The sequence below is a fragment of the Stegodyphus dumicola genome, chromosome 8 (genome assembly GCF_044657685.1).
Source record: "Stegodyphus dumicola isolate Sdum_Otavi_A_Nest chromosome 8, ASM4465768v1".
Taxonomy (NCBI): domain Eukaryota; kingdom Metazoa; phylum Arthropoda; class Arachnida; order Araneae; family Eresidae; genus Stegodyphus; species Stegodyphus dumicola.
In genome coordinates, this window is record NC_140775.1 from 164,202,928 (window position 1) to 164,229,155 (window position 26,228).

General features: G+C 33.9%; 1 protein-coding gene and 2 long non-coding RNA genes across 4 annotated transcripts in view; 1 reads left to right on the top strand and 2 right to left on the bottom strand.

Annotated features, from left to right (window-relative positions):
* The window catches only part of LOC118185493 (long-chain-fatty-acid--CoA ligase 1-like), a 236,865-nt gene extending 227,817 nt beyond the window's left edge, over positions 1-9,048 (bottom strand). The window contains exon 1 of the mRNA XM_085822683.1: positions 8,914-9,048. Within this exon, the coding sequence (XP_085678809.1) occupies positions 8,914-8,929 (16 nt within the window). The 5' untranslated portion in view covers positions 8,930-9,048. The remainder of the gene's footprint in view (positions 1-8,913) is intronic.
* The window catches only part of LOC118204223 (uncharacterized), a 382,418-nt gene that overhangs the window by 80,730 nt on the left and 275,460 nt on the right, over positions 1-26,228 (top strand). The window lies entirely within an intron of this gene.
* Positions 8,926-26,228, bottom strand: part of LOC118191378 (uncharacterized) — a 338,644-nt gene continuing 321,341 nt past the window's right edge. Inside the window, exon 4 of the long non-coding RNA XR_015042791.1 lies at positions 8,926-9,053. This is a non-coding gene — a long non-coding RNA (uncharacterized LOC118191378). The remainder of the gene's footprint in view (positions 9,054-26,228) is intronic.

Consider the following 26,228-nt stretch of genomic DNA (forward strand, 5'->3'; position numbering starts at 1 on the left):
GAAAACTAGACATAGAGAGGTTCAGGTTAGAGTCCCGGCGAAGACATTGCACATCTTCCATATCTCCTGCTTGTAAAATCCTAATGACTGTGCAGCGGCTCTCCAACTAAAAGGTGGGAAACGATAATTCGTCACCATCAGGATTTGTTGATTGGGTTCCCTAAACCCCAGCAGCAAGGGGGTATATAAGATACTTTTTCCCTTCTTCTAGCATGCCTTTGTGATGTCATGGTAGCACACTCGGTGCATATTCCGCAAGGTCCAGGTTCGAGTCCCGACGAGGGCGTTGCACATCTTTGACGTCTCCTGCTTCAAAAATCCTAAAGATTCTACAGCTCTCACCAGAATTCTCACTTCGGCGAGCCGAACGTGCTTCCAGTTGCACCACGAAGACAAGCAGTAAGGAAGTTACTTTTCTTTATGTCATTTTTTTTCACAGATGTAACCTGCTTCCAACTATTGCATTATATTAGCATTGAAAATATACCAGTGTGGCTCTTACAGACTCTATATGTTGCAAACAAAATACTGTTGCATGATCGAAATAGTCTAATGTGGGTTATATATGTATAGCTTCTACAGAGTCTGTTCACAAATATTTTAGACGATGTATATTGTATTCACAAAACTAAATTACATAAAATTCTTCTGTTTTAAATGTTCTATTTGACATCCCTTATTCTGAACTATCTTTCGACACCGCAATTTCCAGGATAATAATGTCTTTTGAAGTGGCAGAAGAGGTATTCTATCCCATTCCTTCCGAACAGCTTTCCAGAGTCCTGTTAGGGTTTTGGGACAACGTTTGGATAATGCAGTTTTAAAAGTCCGAAAGCACAAAAATCCATAAGTGACACATCAGGAGATTTAGTAGGGGTATCAGCGAAGGGTATGGCCTTGATACCAGTTTTTTGTTCCATTTCGTTTAGGAAATTTACAGTGGATTTTGATGTGTGACTGCTAGCTTTGTCCTGATGGAGTCTCCCAGATTGATGGCGCTGTGGGTAAAGCGATGGTATTTCATTCAGAAAAATTGGCGATAAAATATGTTCCTAATAGTATTTGGAGTTAATCTTGGCATCTTTGTGCACTCTCTTTATTTTTAACTTGCCATTATAAGAAAAACCAGTATTCGTTCGATATTAATATGCCATTATAAGAAAAACCAATATTCTTTCGATTCTTTGAACCATGTACTTAATTTTTTTTCTCCCTTTTTATGATAACAAATGGCTCTTTTTTGTTAAAGTCACTTAAATAAACCCATGCTTCATCTACTGTGACAATTGTTTTCCATGTTTCTTTGGATAAATGTTTCTCATATAGAATTCTGCAGCGTGTTCTGCGTTGAGCGATATGCTTTGGAAGAAGACGATGCACATTGCGTTTTTTCGCTTTCATAAGATTTAAATCAACGTTTATCATTTTGTTTATAGTGGACACCGAGCATTTTAATGATTTTGCAGCTGTCCTTTGACTAGAGGGATTTTCGTTTAACATTAAACAACGTACCTTTGCCATAGTCGAAGATGTCCATTTTTTCCTTGGATACTTGTTTGGAATTTTTGCACCACTCGAGGCTCCAATTTGACGTTTGTTTCCTTTCTTGTTGATGATATTACCTATCGACGCTTTAGATATCACAAAACCATGACTCTCACATCGTTTTTGGATAACGGAGTATGCATATTTCCCTTCGGAAAGAGCGTAAATGTAGCCTTCGAACCACTGCTTTGTTAAATTCGCCATTTTGAATAAAAACAAAACTTTCAAGCCACAAACGATAATTTTGACTTTTAAAAACATAGTACAATTGCAATTACTTATTTTGGAGGAAACGATGTTTATTACCGCTTACCAAAATCGTCTAAAATTGTGCGAACAGCCTCTGTACTATTGATCTTTTATTCACTGAGGATGCACGGATTTGCAAACTTTGCTTTTCCGTTTTTCAAGATTATTTTCGGTCTACCTGCGTTATATGAAATCACCTCTAAGATGGCCCTATTACGAGAACATCTGATAATTGTATGAAACTTGTGGATAAGGTTTCCCGAGAACGTTGATTCACTAAAAATGTATGACTCAGCTGATCCAGTAGCTGCTTTCCTCTTAATTTAAGGGGGCAATAAAGCCTGTAGGGAAACATGATAGCACATGAAAATGAAACACGTCACACATGGTCTGTAGAATATGCTTGCAAGAAAGGAATATAGGCATACAAAACAGACTCACAGCATACATGCAAAATGAGTTTCCAAATACTTTGCATATGTTTAGAACAGAGGAGAATGAAATTCTGAAAATTCAAAGTCTTTGGCTTATGCTAGAAGTTTTAATCATATGTCAATAAAAGCTGTCAGCTTGGGAATACTGTTCTTGAATGTCAAACCACAGGCTATATACATAATATCTCTGATTATATTGGACGTATAAGCACATAGATAACAGCAACATACAGAGCATCTTTAACATTATAGTTTGAAAAGACAGTAGTCACGCCTATGTGGCAAAATACATTTAACTCTATTGTAATATTATTCAATAATAGAAGCTTTATGATTCAAATTCCCTAACTATCACACTTTCCAATTTTGCGTTTAATTATATTATGCCATAACTTATCTTCGAGCATTTACAAATGATGTATAGCGAAATCCTCATCTAATTTATAATATATCTGAACATGTGAATAGCCCATTATCGAAAGGAATGCATCTCGAATAAATAAGCCAGGAACATCATTGGAAGAACGGAAAAGACAATCTTTCAGACCCTATTCTCTTTTCCTCCTTCAATTCCGGAATTCCGGGAGTCGGGAAGAAGCACTCAAAACTCCAATAAAGTAGGACTTCGCATAGTTGGAAAATAGTTCTCGGAAATTCTTGACCGAGATCTTTCCTTTCCGGCTGACCATTGCTCTGTTTGAGTGATGACGAAGAAATATTAAAGAGCGAGGCGCTTGTCTTGAAGAGAAAGTGCTGTTTGATGCGGGGAAGGCAGATTCTTAATTATCCCTGTAAGACTTTTAATTTGTCACTTGTTAATTATTTATTCATTTGAGAGCAGTTAAGTATACGTATGTTTAAACTTATACGAATCTCGCCATTGAAAGTATCACTGTAATTACTGTTGTTAAATAAATGTAGCATTTGTTTCAGTTTAATTATTGCGAGGTATGCAATCATTGAAATGTACAGTGAAATAAAATTGGCACAATTTAAGTAGCGAATAGAGTTAATAACACGGGATTCTCGTTTGATAAAGCTATAAGGAATTTTCTCCCGCCCTTACCGAAAGATTTTGTAGTGTAATTAGAAAGTACATTCGATAGCAATCAAAAGATCAGAAATTCGAGTTAGGACAATGGTGTTGTATATATTTTCATTTGTCGTATTTTGACAAACCTAATGACTCTATAGTTTTGCCCGAACTAAAACAAAACCGGTGATGGACGATAATTCGTCAGGCTATTGGATCCCCTTCTTCCTAGTCACCCTTTAACCCTTTATGTCCCAATTTTTTTTTTTTTTTTTTTTAAAGAGAGTTTGCAGCTTTTTTATTACATTTCTTCCCGCATGAGGAACATCTCACATTAAATTTGCAAAAATGGTATAAGTTTTTTCACTGGTCTATTTTAAAATTTTAAAATTGGGGCTTAAAAGAACCGTTAAAACATAATTCAACGATTTTATTGATGAGACTTCAAAGTCCCGTAGGGAAATAAAGGGTTCAATGGGGTAAGATGTAAGGTTTTTTCCCCTTGTTTACTGTGTGCTTTCGGGATGTAACTGAAAGCCCGTCCGGATAGCGTAATGGCAGACCGCACATTGAGTTGAACAGCGTTAACCGAATTTCGCTTACTGCGGATGCTTGATGGTGTACCTTTGGCGCGGGAAGAAATATTGGCGACTAAGCAACCCTACGCTAGCTTATTCGTGATCTCCATGGCTGTCGAATGTGTTCGAGTGATCGTATGTGTGAATGAGTGTCTACTATAAGTTAAGTATAAATCTTTACTCTGAACTACTTAGTATGCTTATGCACTAATTTTTGCATTTTCTTAATTCATAATTTAATTAGAATTATTACAAAATTAAATAATGTATGTAATAATTGTAATTGAAACAACTGTATTTGAAATTTCACCTCTTTCATAATAACCACAATTGCCTAGTACATATTCATTAGCAAAGCATACAATTAAGTGCTTCACAGTATTATTAACATTTACTTACATCTTAACATTCCACTTCTAGAAACAACGGTCAAAATTTTTCAGCTGCCATTCACTGTGCCAATGCCTAAAATTAAAATAATGATTCAAGTATTGAAAAATCTTAGATCATAACTTGGTCATACACACAAAATATTTTATTATTTTTATACCAATGAAATGATATGTTGTTCAGTGCTGACTGAATTATTTAACAACACGAGAGTATCAACGGTTGTAAAATCACATCATAATAATAAGAAAATTTATAAAAAATGAAATAAGACGTTATTGTATTTTTCTAAGAATGATTATATACTAACTGTAATTCATATATTCATCTCTGGTACACACTTTCCTCAAATTATCTTTGGCTACTATAGTCTGTATAGTCAGCTTGACAGATACAAGCAAATGATGACTGACAATCATAATTGTTATCTTGCCTTCTTGATACATGTGCAGTACATGTACATGTTTTATAACTTTCATGATGGCATACAGACTTTTCACTGCAGAAATATACAATTTTATGAAGAACTAATTTGCAATAATATATAGCGCGCATGAAAACAATCCAAGCATACTTTGTAATATTTAAGTGCAATATTATGTAATCACTGACGAAAAATTACATACATCAAAATATACTTTATTTTTGACTTTAATATTACTTTAGGATTATTAAAAATTATCATCAACTCCTACATGCTGTACAATCAGCTGCCTTTTAAAATAGAACTTGTTACATTTAATATTTCATCAGATTTCCCTATTGAATAGATATTTGATAATATAATGAGTTAAGTAAATTTAAACCAATTCTTTACAGTTATACCACAATTCATTGCATTGCGAGCTCGTTACATTATTTTATATCGTATTAACTTCAACCAAAACATTTCAGCATATTTTGAGATAAAAGACCCAAGTACCTTGAATAAGTTTTAGCTGTGATAAAATTACGCTGTAAATACTAATAGTTTTCTTTTTGAAGTTTCTTGAAAATGATGTTTCTTTTCGAAAGAATTAGAACAGTAAGGAAACAAATCATTCCTTAAAACTTTTTTCTTGATGTTACATTATATAGAAATTTAGAAAATGTTAAAAAAAGTTAATGAACTGTATGTGTGTTAAGAAAGATGATACTGTGACATAATACATAAACATACTTATAAATAACATATCAAATTTACTGAAATGGGAAAATATATACATACCTGAAAGCAATCTTGCAATAGCATTTGGTTTTAAGCTCTTGCGCTATCCATTGGGGCATTTGTATTTACGCTGACTTCCTTTACCCATTATTTGCACTCTTCAAACGAATTTATACTTGATCGTATCATTCAGGTTTCCAGTTATTGGAACAGTACAGCAAAAAATTCGTATTTTACACAGTAAAACATTATACATTTAGATTACACTCTAGGAAGATTTAAACGCCAGATTTGTTTACAATCAGATGGCGGTACGTCTACCATATACCGTATTTATCTTCTTTTCAAATCGCGCCAACATAGTAATTACGCCAAATTTTTTTCTGAGCATGCGCAGTATGCGACATTCATTTAACACTGTTCAATTCAATGTGCGGTCTGCCATTACGCGTCCGGATAGCAATCGGGAGGTCCAGAGTCCGGAGAGGCGTTGGACATTTTTCATTTATCCGGCTTCGACAAACTTAATGACACTTAATGTCACAAGTTATGATGTACAGTACAGGTCCAATTATCCGAATTCCGACTATTCGAATCGCTTTCAGAATTTGAGGAAAATATTAAGACGGAAACGTATTGTTGGCCAATCAACGATTTCAGACAGTAAAAGGTAAAAAATCTAAGCTTTTAAACTTCGTGTCACTGCTTAAAAATAAAGGTAGAAGTTCTTCAAGAAAATCAATGAAGAGAGGAGCAAACAAAAATTCAGAAGATGTCGTTTTCAAGTGGTTTTTGCAGCAACGTGCTATGGGAACCCAATGTCGAGTCCGATTCTTTGTGAAAAAGCTAAGATCTTAGCTCAGAAGCTTGGTTGTTCATCCTTTTAAAGCAAGTAAGGGAGGAAAAATCCAACTATCCGAATTTTTGATTATCCGAATGGGGTATGGTTAGTATTGATTCGGATAATAAAAGTTCTACTGTAATTTTCAATATCATGGAATGTCTACATGAATACTATCATACTTATTGATTACGATGTGTTCTAAAATAAGTACTTATGCCTATAGTAATATAAGAGTATTTATTAAAGTTGTTCTGAACTGGAAAAAAATATTTTAGAGAGGTCCTTTTGCTTTTCGTCTTGCTGATCTCCGCAGCGATTACCTTCCTAGTATATCATATCAACCTTAACCCTTAAATGCATGATTTTTTAATTTTTATTTTTAAAGTAAAAAATACATAACAATTGATATCAAATAAAATAGAAAAATATTTAAAAAATCTAAACTAAGATTTATTGCAATTTAAAAAATAATTAACTTTTGCAAATTATATAGAAATTATTACACGTTATATGTTTTTTACAAAAAAAAAATATAACATGTAATAACAATTTTATGTAATAATACATACCTTATAAACTTGTGTAAAGCATTTTAAAACTTTGAATACATCAAAATAACAACAAATACAAAACCAAAATTTCGTAAACACATATGATGTTCACACCCTATACATCAACTCACAATAATAACAGTTACACCGTTAGTGTTACACCAAAACGTTCAAAACTATACATGTAAACAGAATGTATCCGAATGGTTACACTATGCAGTAAGACACAATTTTTGTTTTGATTTGATTTACGTGACTAAATATGTTGATAAATAGGAAGTACATGCATTTAAGGGTTAATTTATTATCAGTATAGGTATAAGATGGTACAGGCATGGGACATTTCACTTAAGCTATATTTTAAATTCGTTCTTTAATTTGTATTATCTACGTAAATCTGAAAAAAACTAATAAATTTTTTGCCCTAAAAGGGTACTAATCAATGAAATGCAGAAAAGCGCACTTTTAATATTATGCACTTTTAGATAAATGCTAAAAAAAAGGTTTAATGCTAATTCAGAAGTCAAACAACAAAAATCAGCGTTATATTTTCAAATTTTCACAGGACTAGTTTCGATGGTTTTACCGAGCCACCATCCTCAGCTGCAAAAGCACAAATGAACGAGATAAGATATAATGATTAGATAAGGTAAGAAAGCTGGAACAGAAAATAAACTAGTGGCGCCATCTGGTGATGAAGCCAGAACTCAAACGTAATTTCTTTAAAGGCCGAAGGCAAACATGGATTGGAAGTAGGATCGTTAACTAGAAAGATTTTTTTTTAATGTGAAATGCCTCTAGAAAATCCAGTTCTTCAATGGAAGATGTTTTCTGAAATGGTGTGCAAAATCATTATATCTTATCTCGCTCATTTGCGCTTTTGCAGCTGAGGCTGGTGGTTCGGTAAAACCATCAAAACTAGTCCTGTGAAAATTTTAAAATATAACGCTAATTTTTGTTATTTGAATGTTTAATGCTTTAAAGTTATTTTAGATTCAGTTAAATGCTATAAAATGATTTTTATAGTTGTTTTAATGTTTTTAGTCAAACACTATTAAAAAATCGTGAAACAATGGCGGATTTCAACTGAAAATTGTCGAAGATAAATTTAAGTGAATCGGATTCTCCAGAAATGGAGTCATGATCTGGGCTTGAGGACCATACTTATTAGTTTTCTTTGTCCTAAAAGTCGTGAAGTTTCTTTAAAAGATTTCACATTACTCAAACTCGAATTAATGGGAACTTTATTTTCTGCAAGATTAGCCTATAAAATAAGTAGACTTAATGTATCTAATCATCATTGAGAAGATTCGATGATTACGATGCTTTCGATTAACCCTCTCACTGCGTACTTTTTTTTTTTTTTATCAAAGTAGGTTTAAAAATTACGTATTTTTTTATTACATATTTCAAATCTACATATATTTTAGAGTTAAAATGTACAAAAATGTTTTGTAAAAGATTTTTTTTAATATAGAATTAGATCATAGAAAAACGTTGTCAGAATACTGAAATTGAAGAATAAGGATATAAAAGGAAAATTTTAAAAATTAATATTGGTTAAATTATGATTTATTTTATAAAATACAAAGGTAAAATATATATATACTAATGAAAATATTTGCATAATGTAATATTTTGCATATCAGTTTTGCACCACTGTCGAACGGTTTCAATAGAAACTGAATTTTCAGATTCATCATTATCTGTAGAGGAATCCGAGAAATTCTCATCAGTTTCGCTATAACTATCTTCAATATACTTGAAATCAGAGTCAGAACTACTATCAGTGTCGGAAATATCGTCAGGAATATAGGTTGTATCACTCGCAAAACGCTTCCTGCCAGACATCTGTGAATTCTCAAAAGCGCGCGCAAAATGCTACATTTCGTATTCTTGTAACTTTGGCAGAAATGTGGACAATAGCGCCATCTGTTAGCCCAAATCTAAATAAACATCACAGAAAAGCCGAAAGGAAACCTTGAACGGAAAAAAGAGCGGGTTGCACAGTTAAATAGACGGCAAAAATTCATCTCCGTGGAAATCGCGGGTTGCGCAGCGAGAGGGTTAAGGAACAACTTAGTAGATATTAAAATTTCGTAAAAAAGAAGAAAAAAAAGAAATTCAGTTTTTGTCAGATACCAGTTAATGGACTCATTGCTCCGGAAAAGAAAATTCTGTGACCGTCCTGTTCAATGGAGTCTACGCAGCAAATTCAGCTAGAAACCAGCTTTGGTTGCACGGTCCACTATGGTTAATCCAACCACCTGAAATCTGGCCAACTGAAAAGAAAGAATTAAAACATAAAGACTTTGAGCTAAAAACGGAACTTGAAATAACAGTGCAAAATAAGTATTAGCAGAATATTTCAAATTCATGTTAGTTTATAAGAAATATTGTTTGTTAAAAATACTAAGAATAATTGCACTAGTTAAGCGGTTTGGTAATAAACTTCGGAAACGGCAAATGTTTGCAAGCTTCTTACAGCGAATAGTTCAGAAGTAGACTGGAAAACATGAAAAGCATTGGGTTTAATTTAGAATTAAGGAACGAAAAAAAAAATGATAAGTCGATTCCTGAGGTTCTCCACTTTTGAATTTTTCTCCTTTATTGGGCAGTTCCAGTGGAGCGGTGTTTTGGTACACCAGGGTACCTGGGCCGAAGGCCCTACCCCTTGTAGAACATATCTAGACATTGTGAATTATTGTAAAAATTTAACCAAATATTAAAAGTATAAATTATTTTTTTATTATATATTTTTTATGTTTTATAACATTTTTATGATTATATACATTTATATATATATAATATATATATTTTTTTTCTATTAGGATCAGAAAGCCACCGAGCTGATGTCCTGCAAGGTAGAAGTTAGTGGTGCAAGGAGTACAAAAGTGCTACATGCCCATACTTAAAATATAAAGGTGACAGGTAAATAAATAGGATATGCATACATGATAGAACAAATAGTACATTGCAATGGTAATAAAAAACAATGAAGGTGCTCATGAAGAACATTACTATGCTATGCAGCACACTTACATTATCCATTCGTTAAGAATGGCCAGTGGTCGATTTTTATTCTCGAGGTCATACTGGTCATAATGAGGGATCTTAATGACAGGGTTGGTGATAGTGAGTTGCCTACTGTGAAACCTCTTGGCTATTCTGTAGTAAAATGATTTGAGGGGACGCACTCCCAGTTTCTCATGTAAGTTGTTATTACGCACATACCAAGGTGCGTTGACAATTTGGCGTAGTATACAATTTTGTGCTACCTGAAGTTTCCCTCGATATCTGTTACATGAATACGCCCAGACAGGGCATGCATAGCATAGTAATGGACGCAAAATGGATTTATAAATGAGTAGCTTATTATCTATTGATAAAACACTGTTTCGAGCAATTAGGGGGAAGAGCTTAGCTTTACGCGCTCGAAACTTGTTAATAATATTTGTAATGTGTGGGTTCCATGACAAAGTTTTGCTGAGGGTCACCCCAAGGTAAGGGACTTGCTTGGCCCAGGGGATAGAATTTCCGTACATCATGAGGTTTCTTTTGAATTTTTCTTTTCTAGTAAACATAATAGCTTGAGTCTTTTTTATGTTTACTTGTACATTGTACAAGCCAAGTTTATTTTCCATTGTACAAGCCAAGTCTCTAATGCTTGTATGTAATTTTGTAAGTGTTGTATAGCTGAACCGGCAAATGCACATTGTGTGAGGATTGCTGTGTCATCTGCATACATAGCCAGTGTTGTGTCATGTGTTGTAGGGATGTCGTTCACGTAAATATTGAAGTAAGTGGGTCCTAAAAGGGATCCCTGGGGGACCCCAGCCCGTATGTCATGCACAGTAGAGTTTGTACCTGAGACGTGAACGACGAAGTTTCTACCTGTTAGGTAGGACTTTGTGATGTTTGTGATGTAATCTGGGAAACCCAGATTGTGTATTTTGTAGACGAGTGCCTCCAGCCAGACTCTATCGAAGGCCTTGGCTATGTCAATAAACAGTCCTCCAGTAACTTTCTTCTTAGCAAAGCCTTCGGAAATCATCTCCACAACTCTGTAAAGCTGATTTGTAGTTCCCAGGCCTTTTCGGAAACCAAATTGGCTTGGGATCAGGATGTTGTTACTCTCTAAGTGACTATTAATTCTCTGTAAAAGAGTTACTTCAAAGAGCTTGCTCATTGATGATAAAAGACTTATCGGCCGATAAGCCTCAGGATCTGATGCAGTCTTCCCCGGCTTCAGGATTGGTATGATTTTGGCCGTCTTCCATGCAATAGGGAAATATTGCTGCTGGAGGATTTTTGTGAAGATCTTGGACAGCAAGAAGATGATCTTGAGCGGCAGTTTCTTCAACATGGTGTTGGTGATGTTGTCCAATCCTGGACTTTTCTTCTTCTTGAGTTTATTGACATAGTCAACAACCTCCGAGGACATAACTGGAGGGATGTTGTTTATGTTTGTATCTGTTGTGATACTGTTATGAAAGGTGTAAACAAGATTTTCTGTTGTAGTGTCATGTATGTTGTTTGTGCAAAACTGAGATTCCAGCTGCTGTGCTAACAATTCGGCCTTCTCAGTTTCAGTGTAGTGAATCCTCGTTGGGCCTTTAAGGGGCGGAATGTTATTGTAGCATTTAGTATACCTAGAGATTGCTTTCCACAGTGAATTATCATCTGTGGAAAGTGAGTTAAGGTAACTGGTCCAGCTGTGTTGTGCTTGTTCACGTGTAAGAGACTTGACTGCATTTGACAGGCGATTAAGCAGTTGTTTGTCTTCCCTGTGCCTTGTTTGCTGAAACCTTCTTCGTGCAGCATTTCTCTGTTTGACAAGCAGTTTCAATTCTCTATTCCGTACCTCTTTCCTTTTAGGTACTTCTACCTTGGCATCGTCTCTTGCCATAGTAATTTTTTGAGTAATCTCCTGAATAAAACTGTCAATGTCATCCCCTGACTGTATCGTAGGAAGAGTGTATGGCATGTTGTTGAGAGCTTTGGCAAATTTTTGCCAGTCAATCCGAAAGGCTCTGTTGTCTGTTGTGGTATACCCACTAATGTCCAGAATCATCTTAACCGGGTTATGATCCGATGATAATTCATCCAGCACGGAAATATCCAGTGGGACACTGGTATTTCCGAGCAGGAAGAAATCGAGGATCCCGGTGGACCTAGTGGTGTACCGTGTTGGGGTTTTTGGAGCTGCTATGTGTAATCCAGCCGTGTGGGCTAAGTTTAGAATTACACGTCCAATGTCGTTTGAGTTATAGCAGTTCCACGCGCGGTGTCGTGCATTTAAGTCTCCACCTAGGATAATGTGTTTTCCAAGATTGAGTAAGATTTGTAGGTCAGCCCGGACTGCAGACACATGACGTCCCGGGGGAATATAAGTGGAGACAAGAGTGTATGTTATGGAAGTGTTTGTTGTGAGTGAGATTGCAGAGGCCTCCACGACCGAAAGCTGCGGAATTATGACAGGGATATGTGGGATGCAGCGTTTAATCAGGATTGCAGTGCCACCCCCTCTAGGGCGGGAGATGATAGGAGCTCTGTTGGATCTGTAGACTGCATAGTTCTGCACGTAGATAGGTGAGGCTGGGCCAAGTTTGTGTTCTTGTAGGAACATTACATCGGGAGTGTACTCATTTATAAAATCTCTCAATTCGTGAATTTTCTGAGATAATCCATTTGCGTTCCATGTAATCACATTCAAAATATTGCATATACATTATTCATGATTAATTACATTAACAGAGCCAAAAATTTCTTCAAACAATTCAAAAAGAAGGAATAACTTGTCTACAGTATTTTGCGTTGCCTGTAATTCAGGCATCTTATTAGTGATTTTCTTTAACACAGTTATGAAGGAGATTCCATTAAACATATTAATAATGTCTTTAACGAGTTTAGTAACCTCAAAGAGACCTCAAAGAGAAAGGCCTACATCATTTCTGTTCTTAATACTATTGTTAACATTGCCATTTTTTTATTTACATGAACTTCATTTTTATTCTCAGATTTCTTAGGATTAACAGTTTTAACATTGGTGGTGCTTGCCTCAACTTTTGTATCAGTTCGTCCACTAGCAACATTTGCGTATGACACACCTGGTTGGACGGGGTTGCTGTTTATTGTAGTAGTTTTAATGACAGAGGGAGTAGATTTTCCTCTGTTAGTCTGGTTTTTGGCTCCCTGATGTACTGGAAATTTGGGACACCCACGATAATTCGCGGGATGCCCCGTTTGTCCGCAATTACAACACTTAACATTATCGATGAATTTACTGGAGCAGTCCTCCGTTTTATGTGCACCAGCACATTTGACACAGCGTGGCTTGAGTTTACAATTGTCGGAAGAGTGGTGGAACTGCTGGCAGTTGTGACACTGCACAACACTTCCATTCACTTGGTAGGGCTTAAAGTTGACATAAAATCCTAAGAATTTTGTAATATCATAAATTTTTTCAATTTCAGGCATTTTTTCAATCTGAATTTGAAACAAGGGCATGGGGACTCTCGTTCGTATCCTATGCATCTGTGCAACTCTTCTGACCTTATATCCTAGCTGTATTAACTCTTCGTGGATATCCTCTACCGGGCAGTCAATGGGCATTCCTCTCAAGACAACTTTAAGTGGTTTGTCCATTTTCGATAGTATGATATAATGAAATCATTAAATTTAATCTCTGGTTTTACCATAATCGGTTTAGGCCTGAGAACTTTAACATTAACTGTATCTTCCATATTAACATCATTAGCATTATCGTTTTCAATAATTTGGATATCATTATCATTTGTACTTAGTTTTTGGAATTTGTTTTCCAAAGGAATATCTACATTACATTTTATCAATTTACTGGGACGGGCGGTGTTCTTTGGCAGAATGAAACCATCCGCATCCCGGTCATCATTAATAGAACGCTTGGCCACTTTTTTTTAGGGCCGTTTGGGCCTAGGTTTAGTAACAATGTCATCATTAACATTCGGGCCAGTTTTAACAGAATCTTTATCATTATCATTACATATATCATTTGCAACTGAGCACAATCTTTTAACTAACACATTATTAGATACACATTCATTACTGTTTAACTTAAGGGCATGAGCACTTTCGCACTTACCTTGTATTTCTTCCTTGAGGGCACTTCCAATAATCCGTTGTTTCTCCAGGTCACTCATCATTGCTGCAGCACAGTTTTCATCCGCGACGTATTTAATTAACTTCGCACAACAATTTCCTTTATTGGGCAGTAGTGGGATGTTGATATAAAAGGAAGTTTGGAAGAAGGAGCAATTGGAAACGATTAGGTTCAGCCTGAGCTTCCTCCTAAGCAGTCTAACTTACAGAATTAATTATTATTCGAGAGCATAATAAAATCTTTCATAATAGAGTGACATTTAGAAGCGCTAAAATTAGGTCTGGAATTTTTGGATCCCACGAGTTTGACAAATTGTAAAAAGAGTATTAGGGAAACGATTAATTAATCGAAAAGATAATTTGAAAGAAACTAAACAAATAAATAGCCAATCACATAATTAGTGAAAACCCCAAAACAGAATCATTTAAAACAATCTCCATTCATTGCAGAAGGTATTGATTTTAGTGGCCAAATTTTAATAAAATCAGGAAAGGATACGCCTCAAAAGGCTTACATAGAATTGTTTACATGCAGCATGACTAGAGCTCTGTACATTGATTTAAGAAGAAAGGTTTTTGTCATTGAAGGAGATATTTGGCTAGGAGAGGAGACTGTAAAGTTATCATTTCGGACAACGCTAAGAGCTTTAGAGCTTTTAATGAAATTATGAAAGAATTTGCAAAAATATAGGGAGATCCCAAATCAAAAGATTTCATATCAATAAATGGCATAACTTGACAATATATTGCCCCTCACGCTTCTTGCTTTGGCGGGTTTCATGAAAGGTTTATGAAAAGCATCAGAGAACGTTTAAGAAAAATAATTCTTGGAACGGTTGTTCCTGACTTTGAGAAAATTATGATTATGCTTTCAGCAACTGAGTTTGTTTTGAATCACAGACGTCTTACACATGTCCACAATGAAGTAAAAGAGACACAAGATCTGACACCTGCTTAGAATATCTGCCTATACTGCCTGGAATACCTGTCTAAACTTCCTAGAATATCAGCCAAGACTGCCTAAAATACCTACCTAGACTGCCTAGAATACCTGCCTAGACTGCCTAGAATACCTGGCTAGACTGCCTAGAATATCGGCATAGACTTCCTAGATACCTGCCTAGGTTCTGGTTTCAGACTACGAGATTCTGTTGCCTAAATTCCGGCACTTGCATAGATTCTTGTTTGCAAGGCAGGACTACATTTTCTATCCTGTGCCGCCGATCTTTTCAGGAATCAATCAACTAACAGGAAGATTTTAATTAGGAGAAAATTGTATCAGATTAATCTTTTGAAAAAACAGTTTTCTGAATCCATCTCTTAAAAGGAATCTTAGAAAGCTGAGGTTGTATTGTCGAAGGAGTCAACAAAATCAAAATTATTGCCTCTTGGAATTCCAGAAGACTTTTATAAAGGTAGAGATGGGTACGTGCGGTTCACGTTTGATTGGTACTTCTCAAGGACTTTATCGAAAACCACTTCAATTGATCTATCATTTTGAAATCTTAAGGTCTTGTAAAATATTTGTTTATGACATATAGTATTAATTTCCAATGCTGTTTTCAATTTTGATATTTGTTTATATTGAGTTGCATTGTATTGATTTATATTTATTTGAACATTCATTATTGATTTGTAAATTTGGTGCACTTTAAACACAACACAGGTGGGGTGTGTTTCAACTTCTAATCGTAAGAGGGCGCAGTTGCGCCGAAAGAGAATATTCGTGTGTTTAAGTTATGTAACAGTTATTGCGCCGTTGTGTAGTTGCTGTATTACTGCTATGAGTCCTTTTAATGTTTTCCATTAAAATATAAAAAGGAAAATGTAATCGCTAAAATTTAGTGTCCCCCCAAACAAGATGAACGTTAATAAATCACCGACGTCATGTTGCCTTTCGTATTCGAAGCATCAAGTGGTGCAGTTGCCTTCGAAGCAGAAATAAAAGGCTACAAATGGAAATGGGACTACAAATGTCATTTGAAATAAAGATTAATATTTAATCTGCCTCAGCTGCTAAGTTTGCTCTTCATTATGAATCAACATCTCAAAATTGCAATCAATTTTTCTACATCGTTGCATCTATTTGTGCATTTTTACGTATATACATATATATGTGATAAAAAAGCGAAAAAGTAGTAATGTTGTTAGACGTAAAACGTAGATCCATATTGAAGAGAAAGAACACTGATTGCGTAGAATACTGAAATGGCGATTCGCAATGAGTAAGAAATTTGGCATTTAAGGCAGTTTTAATTTCGTTTATATTTAAATTCACATTTGTAGCCACAGTTCACTTGGCATTCTAATCTTTCCTATTTTCAGAACATTTACATTTTTGAATACAGTTGCGACAGGAACAGAGCACAGTGAAATGACGTCCAAGCAGCAACAGAGTTACAAACGAAGTATACATTTATCCAAATGACAGATCACCATATAGGAAGGTTTTGGTTTACAAAGGTTTCAGTTCTCAAGAGTTTAAGTTCCAAAATAGCTACGTCATTAGCGTTACGCAAGCTTTGTGGCAAAAATTAATCTAGAAATGACGCCGTTCAGAGATGTTATTGTTATTTTTATTTTCTTACATATATATATATATATATCAAAAACTAAAAATTTATAAATTATGAGAAAAAGATTATATTATATTATCCTGCAAACATTCTTTAACTGAATTTTTTAAAAAATTAGAAAGGATGAAATTTTATAACCTTTTGAGAAACCCCTTTGGAAAGTAAGATGCAAATTGAACGGAAAAATGTTTTAAAAATTACTTTAGAAAACGTTTGAATAAATTTTTGAAGAATGTTTAAAAAAATTAAAAGGAATATGTAAATTAACCTCTACATATAATAAAAGAAAGAATCTGTCTGTGTGTGTGTCAGTGCGTCATTCGTTCGCGCTGCGCGTAAGCTAATAGACCCACGGCTACGGAATTTGGTACATAGGTGCATCTAGACAAGAGCCAGTGCACCTCGAAGCGAGTTTTTCGAAATTCGAATGAGAATTTTTTTAATTTTATGTTTTGTGACGAAATCGCGTCATTTTGAGACATAATGGGCTATGGGAAAGCGAGATTTTACCCTACACACTCCCTTTTCACATTGTCATGAAACGTAGGCACTTAGCTATTTTAGGAACTTAAAATAAATTTCGTGTTTCAATAAATCGATTAAATACGAATTTACTTAACAAAGTGAGCTTAACACCTTTTCAACGGGATTTTTTCTAAAAACGTTTATGTTTAGAAATGTACAGTATAGTTTATTTTTCTCTGAATTTTGGACACGTTAAACTTTCATCCTTGCGGCTGCTTCTACAAAAAGAATTTTGGAAAAATGATAATATACTGTATTTTTTAAAAAAAAATTTAAATGAAGCTTCCGAGTACACGTCTCACATCTCACATCTTTAAAAATGTGATTTTGGAAACAATTTTCCTATCTTATTGTTGTTGATAGATTTTTGATGAAATAGCATCATTTTGAATAGTTTCATTCTTTTACAAATATGGGTTTGGCAACAATTTTTCATCGTATTTCTTATGTCACTGTTTTTAAGAGATAGGCATATTTCATTGTCATTTATATATACATATATATATATAATACATTTTTATTGATTTTTTTTTGATAAAGTTGTTCTGAAGAGTAAAATTCTGGGCGGAATTTTATGTTTTTTGAGTTGCTTTCATGTTATTTTTTGCTTATTTCACTGTTTGTAGGATATTGAAAAGTTTTGCATGATTTTGTTTCTTCAACAGAAAGTTGATTAATTTTTATTAGGATAATTAATATTTGTATTAAGGGATATAGCTTATTTCATTGTAATATTCTTCTCTTGAAAATATAAGATAAAATATCATTAATTATACTTTGCTTTTCAGAATTTTTTTGTTTTTTGTATTTTTTCTGTTATTTATTGCTCATTTCACTGTTTTTAAGATATTTAAACGTTTTGAATGATTTTTAAAGTTCTTAGCCTCCTTTATACCATTTGAGTTCTTAAGATTTTGCAAAGGGACGTTGATTAATTTATTTATTAGGATAATTAATATTTGTATTAAGGGATATTGCTTATTTCATTGTAATTTTGTTATACGTAATAACTTTTTTTTTATGAAAATTTTCTGCAGAGTAAAATTCTACGCAGTTTTAAATTTAACGTTTGGTGTTCCCTTCAGCCATTTTTTCCGTACATTTAAAAGCCAGACGAAGGCTGGCAGCAAAGCTGCTAGTTATTCATATTTTAATTCTGCAGACTGTTCAAGGCGTAATGATTTAAAAGATAAAAACCTGATCAATTAAGGAATATTGTCTTAATGTTTAGTTTCAAATGACATTTTCAGCAAAATTGATACAAAAACAAAAGTTTGAAAGATAATTAAATAAAAATATTAAGAAAAATATGAATAAAATATAAATAAAAATACATATTAAAATTAAAAAACGATTTCTATACAGTTACATTTACAATCACTCTCAAAGTGTACCCCGACGCGATTTCAGTCTCGACAACAATAACAAAATAATAAATACATCTGAAACAAATTAAAATTACAAAGAATCCAAAAATGCGGAATAATAATCTAGTTTTGAACACGTCACTTAACAGAGAAAATACAACGGTCAATTTATCCGTAAAATTTTAATTTACAAAAACCTTTCAAGAAAAAAATTTTGCCGAATGGTTAAGAGCCTATAAATCAAATTTTGTGGGAAAAAAATTAAAAACTTTTAAATTACACTCAAACTTACATCGTAAAAGTGAAAAATGTGGGAAACGTTTCCGTAAATTAAAATAAGTAAAACAATACGAAAAACGTATTTTTATTAGATTAGTAGTATTAGATTTTCTGAATGGAATGAAAAGAACGAAAAATTTGAGATAAAAATTGAAATGGCGCAGTATTTCAACTTTCAAACTTGGAAAGTATTCATAAGGTTGCCATTTCCTGAGAAAATAATTCAAATGTCGAAATATAGTCAAAGTACTTTTAACAAAAACTATGCGAAGGTTGTCGAAATAATAGCTTCGGCGAGAAATGTGGCGGCAAAAACGAAGAAGGCAGCATATATATGTGCGAGATAGCATTCCACCTTCAGTAAACGCTATAATAGTATTTGTGCGTAACATTGAAATCAGAATCTATTCCCAAACCAAATGGAATACGTTTTATTTACGCACTTTTATGTGCCACACATGGTTATTGTTGAAGGCTCATAAATTTAATAGCATCTGCAATGCTAGTTTATTGCATAACAAGAATTTTATTTTATTAATAAAATCTTAGAAGAATTTTCTCCAGCAGTAATACAACGTCGGAAAAGAGAGGAAATTCGAGGTTAGTATTATACTATTGAGGTCAAATATAAAACTCCAAAATGCATTTCTCGTCTACTCATTCTTGCGTGAATGCAGAAAATTGCCCTCTAATCCATTTTTAGAGTTTAAAGAGTTATTCGTTATACAAAACCTATATTTTTAAATCCACTGAAAGAAGAACACAAAAAGGAAAAACTTTCAATCTCGAGTTATTGCGAAACCCCCTTTAACGCCAGACTTTCACAAAAGGCTGAAAATTTCATTTCTTTCTTTTTTAACTACTGCACTGTCGAAAGCCCATCAGCTATTTCCAATAGAAATGCCGCATTTGCCTGGTATTAAAATTGCTCAGATCTGAGGGTAAGGTTGCTGGTTATCGTACAGGTTTTCTTTAAAAGATGTAGAAATTTTATTTCAGAGGATGTCGGATATAGGATAATATAAAGTTACCTGCGGGGATATTGGCTGAGCTAAAAGGATGGAAATTTAAGCAGAGGAAAATATTTTTCAAAAGATTTCTTTGTAATGACTTACCACACCTCCTTTTGTGTGTGCCTTTGTGGTTTAAGCGTTTAACACTTCCGAATAGCAAACTGAAAAATGTATGGTTCATATTCGGGCGACAGCACGTGTGAATTTTTCTATTCTTTACTTTGAAGTCTACGGAGTTAGAAGCTAAGAGCGCCGCCCAACGGGAATAGTAGCTAGTGACTCTGACTACAGTACCGAAGGGCCCAGATTTGAATCTTGGAGAAGGCATGGATGCTTGTGAATGTATAATGTCTGTGAGGTATGAGAGCACTCTAAATATGCTGCGATCCGAAAATCCTCTCGAGACGTTGGTGGAAGGTAAAGAGGTATGTAACACCATACATTAACCTTTGGGGAATCCCTTTGTGCCTCACGGTATTCATGGAGGTTTTCAGACACACATATGCGCACATTATGGCACATTAAAAGAGAGAAAAATGTAATTAATAAGCAGACGATATTTAGAAAAGTACAGATATTTAGAATGGAAAATGAAATTATCTGAAATTAACTACACGCGCAGACGACATTTATAAAAGTAAAGATATTCAAACCAGGAAAGGAAAATATATAAGTTATTCCATCAATAAATGCCATAAGTTTGTTTATATGTTCATTATTTTATGAGTTATTAAACATCAAAATGGGTCCTGGACTTTATAAACACCCTATATATTTACTACTAAACAAGGCTTTCATTTTTATTGTTATTCATACAGTTAAGAAGTTATATAATCTCCTCAGATTTAAAAAATAATACGTTTTTACTTCTTAATTCCTTGTAAGAAATAAAGGAAGTACTGTAATTCGCGAAACGTTTCTGGTTATCATATTCGAACAAAAATACCCATTTCAACTGCTGTCTAATCTTTTGAACGATGTTTTTGCGTGATCTCTGTACGTATGGATAGAACAGAGGACTGAATTTGTCAAAAATGATTGTAAAATGGATTGAAAATGATTTCAGAAGAGATTGTTTCTTGACGTCTGTACATATATATATATATATATATATATTGTATACCTCAAGAACGAATAGTCATATAGCTTTGAAATTTTGTATATCGGACTACTATAATTTGAAGTTGTGCACCTCCCTTTTTCGTTGCAATCTGCTTCACAAATTCTATATATATCCCACTCTGTTACTGGCTCGGTGATCTTAGTGTTTTAATTCCTATATATTGGTAAATTGTGGATTTTTTGCTTTAAAAGCGGTTAAATTATGCGGTTTTTATGTTCCGGTTAAGGTGTTTATGGCTTTATTAATTTGCATGCAATAGTTGTAGAATTATCATCAATTTAAAAGTTTAAGGAACGAGAACGACTTAAGCCTAACAAACTGTCATTAGTTTACATTTGAAAGTCAGCAGAATAGTGAATTAAATTAGCATTTGCACTTTCAGTGTCTTTTTGCCGATTGGGAGACCAAAAGTAAACATTCAGTTTTGTACACCGAAAATTCTGCGTTCTTGTCCGCTGGCGAAATTGCTTGTTTTTGCTCAGAAACTCTAATTTTAATTATAAAAACTCTTTTTTTAACTGTTTCAACTGATTTGGGTTACTTTTTTCTGTATATTGCAATCTTTGAATTAATGAAGATGTTTTGAGTTTTTATGTATTCTTGAGTTTTTATGTATTCTTGTCTTGTCGAGAAATGAGAACTAATTGAATGAGAAATTAATTGAATTAATTAAATGAGAAATATTTCTCTAATGAAATACGAGGAGATAAGTTTAAATGAAAGGCAGCAAAAAAAAGTGTCATATGTTGCCCACATCAGAATTTTTTTTAAAGTAGAAATATGAGATTTTTTTTAATGAAATTGAATTATTTCATTACATTTTTTTAACAGTGTATATGAGTATTGATAATAACTCATAAACACACCAACCAAGCTTCCTTTTATTACGTATGTGTAAAATTACTCTAGCTCCTTATTATCAGACTTGCTTTTCTGATAGGTCAGAAAGCTGTAAAAACTAGAGAAGAAGACCAATAACTTTTCGAGACACATAGTTAGGAAATTCTTGCACGTCAGAAAAAAACCTTCCATAAAAGTGCGGAAGTTCCTTGCGATCCAGCCACCAGGGGAAGTGACGATCGCCTATCAATAAAAGGAGATGTTTTAACGACAGCCAAAACATGGCGATCGTAAGGCAATTTGTCTGCTCTACTGGATCTAAAGAGTTTTAATAATAGAAGGGAGAATCTTCGTTCTGCCAGATTTTATACTCACATATTAAAATTTTTGAAGTTCAGGGAGCTTTTTCATGCTACGTGAATTGCATCCAATTAAATTTGGGGAGAGGGTAGCGAGGGAAATTTAAAACTGAATTTATTACACCATGGAAAAACTCTAAAATGCAAGTGAATGATATTAAATTGTAAGCGTTAACGATACTGAGTTGCATTAAAACTGAAGACAAAAATAAACCGAATACAATTTCCCGAATAGTTAACATTTATTATGCAATATCTAATCCTGGTTTAAGTCCGGGCTAATCCAAGATGAGTTTAAAAAATTTGAGGAAAGAGGAAGAATTCATATTATAATTAACAAAACAATAATATTAACAACTTTCCTGTATTTTCAAACGCTTTAATTCGTGATATACTATTATTTGGTTATGTAAATTGGATTTGCATTCAAAACGAAAGGAACAGTATGAAATAAAGAAGATAAATACCGTTAGAGATAAAGAAGCTAATTTCTAAATGATATTACAAAACAATATTTTCAAAAGAACTTTAAAAATACCGTTGAACATAAACTCGCGTAAAACGTTCGGCTAGAATGTTTTGGTTTCCGGCAGACTTTTCCTTTTTTTACTTCCTTTCCTGGGTATTAGAATTAAGGGAAGTATTGCTTTACGAAAAATTTTAGGTATCGTATTTCAACGAAAATATCCATTTTGACCACTTCCGATTCAATCTAAACAATGTTTTTGAGTTACATCTATATGTACGGAAAGGAAAGATGACTTTTTCCCCCAAAACGGATTGAGAAATGGATTTAAAATGCATTCAGAAGAAATTTTTTCGTGTCGTCTATCCGTACGTGCATACGTATGTGAGTATGCATCTCGCATAACTCAAAAAGAGTAGCCTCAGAACATTGAAATTTTGTCTATGGGACTCTTTAACATGTATGTGTGCACTTCCCCTTTTTGGTTGTAATGATTACTATTTTTAAATTGACCTCTGTTTATGTAATTAGACCTTGTGATGATTTTTTCGGCCACTGTAACTTTTATACCAAACTTCTTTTTTCCATATTTAAGCTTATAAGGTGTCAGAAAAGGACGCAGCCCGACTCACCTAATCAAACACGTTGGTCTCATGCTCATAATAGGCCATTATTTTCTCCCTCCTTTCTGCATGCCTTTGTGGTGAAAGGGTTAGCACACTCGGTGCGTATTTGAGATGTCCAGGTCCGAGTCCCGGCGAGGGCATTGCTCATTTTCCCCGATTCCTGCTTTAACCTAATGACTCTACAAGCTTTCTGAAAGCTGATTAGAATTTAGGTAAAACAGGACAAACGGAAATGATATTTTACTGGAAGCGCATAACCAGTTTTCAGTGAAAAGCGGCATCTAAAGCTTTTCGATTTTAATATTTAAGACTTCTGTGTCAAAACTCAAAATTTGTGGTACTTTGCTTGAAGCTCTCAACGGATTTTCGTGAAAAAATATGTTATCATACAATGCAAAACTTCTCAAATTGCTTATTTCAAAGTTGTACATGCATATATGATGCATATGATATCAGAATTGAGAGCAAACAATATGTTAGATTTTGACCCCGTATGTTAAACAAGAAGTGGTACTTTATTTAGAACAATTAATAGATTTTTGTAGGAAAATACAGAATTACTATACAAATTTATTCCAAAATAAATAAGTAAATAAAAGTAAAAATAAAAATAAATGAGAAAAATCTGAAAGCTTTCAGATTTTTTATTACTCCCAAAGGGTTTTTTTTAACGTTTTGTGTGCTACCTTTTTTTACTTCCTTGTACGAAGTAAAAAGGAAGTATTGTAATCGCGAAAAGTTTCAGGTAGCATATTTCAACGAAAATATCCCATTTTGAACTCTTTCAAATGCAATTTAACTATGTATTTCCGTGATATCTATATGAAAGGACAGAATAAAACGCTCTTTTCCTCCAAAAAAATTATAAAACTGCTTTAAAATGAATTCTGAAGAGAATTTTTCGTGGCTCTGTACGAACGTATGTACGTACATGCGTACGTACGTATCTCGCATAACTCAAAAACGAGTAGCCTCAGAACGTTGAAATTTTGTATATAGGACTGCCATAACACGTAGATGTGCACTTCGTATTTTGGTTGCAATCGGCCGCACCAAACGTATATAAATATATTTATATATATATCCACTCTGTTACCCGGCTCAGTGATCTCAGTTTCTTTACTCTTATATGCTTGTAAATTGTACAATTTTTGCTTTAAAATGATTGAATTATGTTGTTCTTACCTTTCGGTTAAGGTTTTTATGCCTTTAGTAAATCTGTATGCAATATTTTAAGAATTATCAACAATTTTAAAATTGTTTAAGTGCCGCTAAGCCTAATATTTTTTTTTTGGCGGCCATTGCCCTTGTTTACATTTCAAACAGCAGGATAGCGGATTTGTTGCCAATCTAGAGAAACTTAGCTTCGCAACAACAAACATAACGCCTTCATTTATTATTTAAATCATGATTAATCCTTTCTGGAATTTTTTCGAGGAAATAAGCGTTGAAGATTTACTTCGTAATTTTTAATATAGATATTTTGAGTTTTTATGTATTTTTGCCTTGTCACCAAGTGAGAACTGAATTAATTGAATGAGAAATACTCAATCGTCTGTGAAAAACTGTTTCTTTTCTGTTTTGTTTGCTTAATTTCTTTTATACATAGTTCTAGCTTTATTATAGTATTTGAATAGAACATGTGGCAACGATTAGATAATTCTTTAAAGGATATAAATTTTGTGCATTCTGAGTTATGAACGAAATATAATACTGTTAAGTAAACCTAGCGCCAGGGCGTCGCTATGTTAGTGCATTTTAAAGAATGCATTTATTCTATTGTGGTTTAAGCGCTGTCGGCGAAGTAGGTTTAATTCAATCTAATAAGTTTAAATGAAATGCAAGAAAAAATGCGTATAATTTAATATTCCGTACAAGGAAGTCATGTGGTGTACACATAAGATTTTTATAATTAAATATCGTCTTCTTCCTAATTAAACCATAAAATTCAATTCAGCAATATCACAAAATATTTAAAAAGAATCTTTAGAAATTCCGATAGACAGTCTCACGCGTTGGAGATAAAAGCCTTTCTTTCTCCATACAGTTTTGCCATTGTTCGCTTTTAAATCGATGAGTTTGTTGATCAAAAATTAGCTAAAATTTCAAAAAATATTCATAATTCTAAACTTGGGCTTCCGGCTGCCCATATTTGAGTGGAAGACTAAGTAATTCAAAATTTGATATCTCTAGGTACCGTTGTTTTTTCACAATGCCAGAAACATGCGTACATTCATGCAGATTCTTCATTATTTAATTTCGTTATACAGGGCTCTTATATTTGGCGGCAAAAATTTGACAAGTGAAACGCCATTTTATAGTAAATGGCGCAAAATGTCAAAGCGAAATTAATAGCGTTCTGGGCAAATTGCCCCTTTGGACTAGTAATGCAGCACATATTAAGGCTATTTCTATTACATCCAGATATGATAATTACTTAAATCAAGTCGTAGAAGAGTATGATTTTTATAACGGCTTTTCGGTTGTAAAACTTCCAAACTTTTATAATGCAGGTATTTTACCAGAGTTGTTGTGACTTATCTTACTTGTCTGACAGTGATATCAGAACAAGACCTCGGTGCAAGATTGCACCTGTCTTTGGCAAGAGCCTTAAGCCATCATATCAATTAAATGCTACCAGTAAATACACATTTTATGCTCTTGCATTGTTGATGATGACGAGGCTCAAGGGGAAATAACAAATTCAAAAGCACCTATTCCTTTGCTTCTTACTGACCTCGGAGGCACGGTAGTCACACTTTAATCCCCAAAACTAACGAGTACTGTTTACTGATATCTGAATATCGCGTGGATATAAGGGCAGATCAAAATGAATTTACATTTGTTGATACAATTGGAAATAAACATAGAAAAATGTTAAACCATTAATTCATTTCAAAGTACTTATTTTAAATATATTGTAAACACTTATAAGGTACTTCTCCCACCTTCTTGGCATGCCTTCGTAGTGTAGTAGTCAGCATTCTCGACGCGTATTTGAGAGGTCCGTGGTTCGTGTGCCGGCGAGGGCATTGCTCATTTTTCATCTCTCCTGCTTCGAAATGACCTAATAGCTCTACACACTTAAATATGTCGTCCCAACGATATAGTGTTTAGTGACGCCGAGAGCCACACCGATTTAG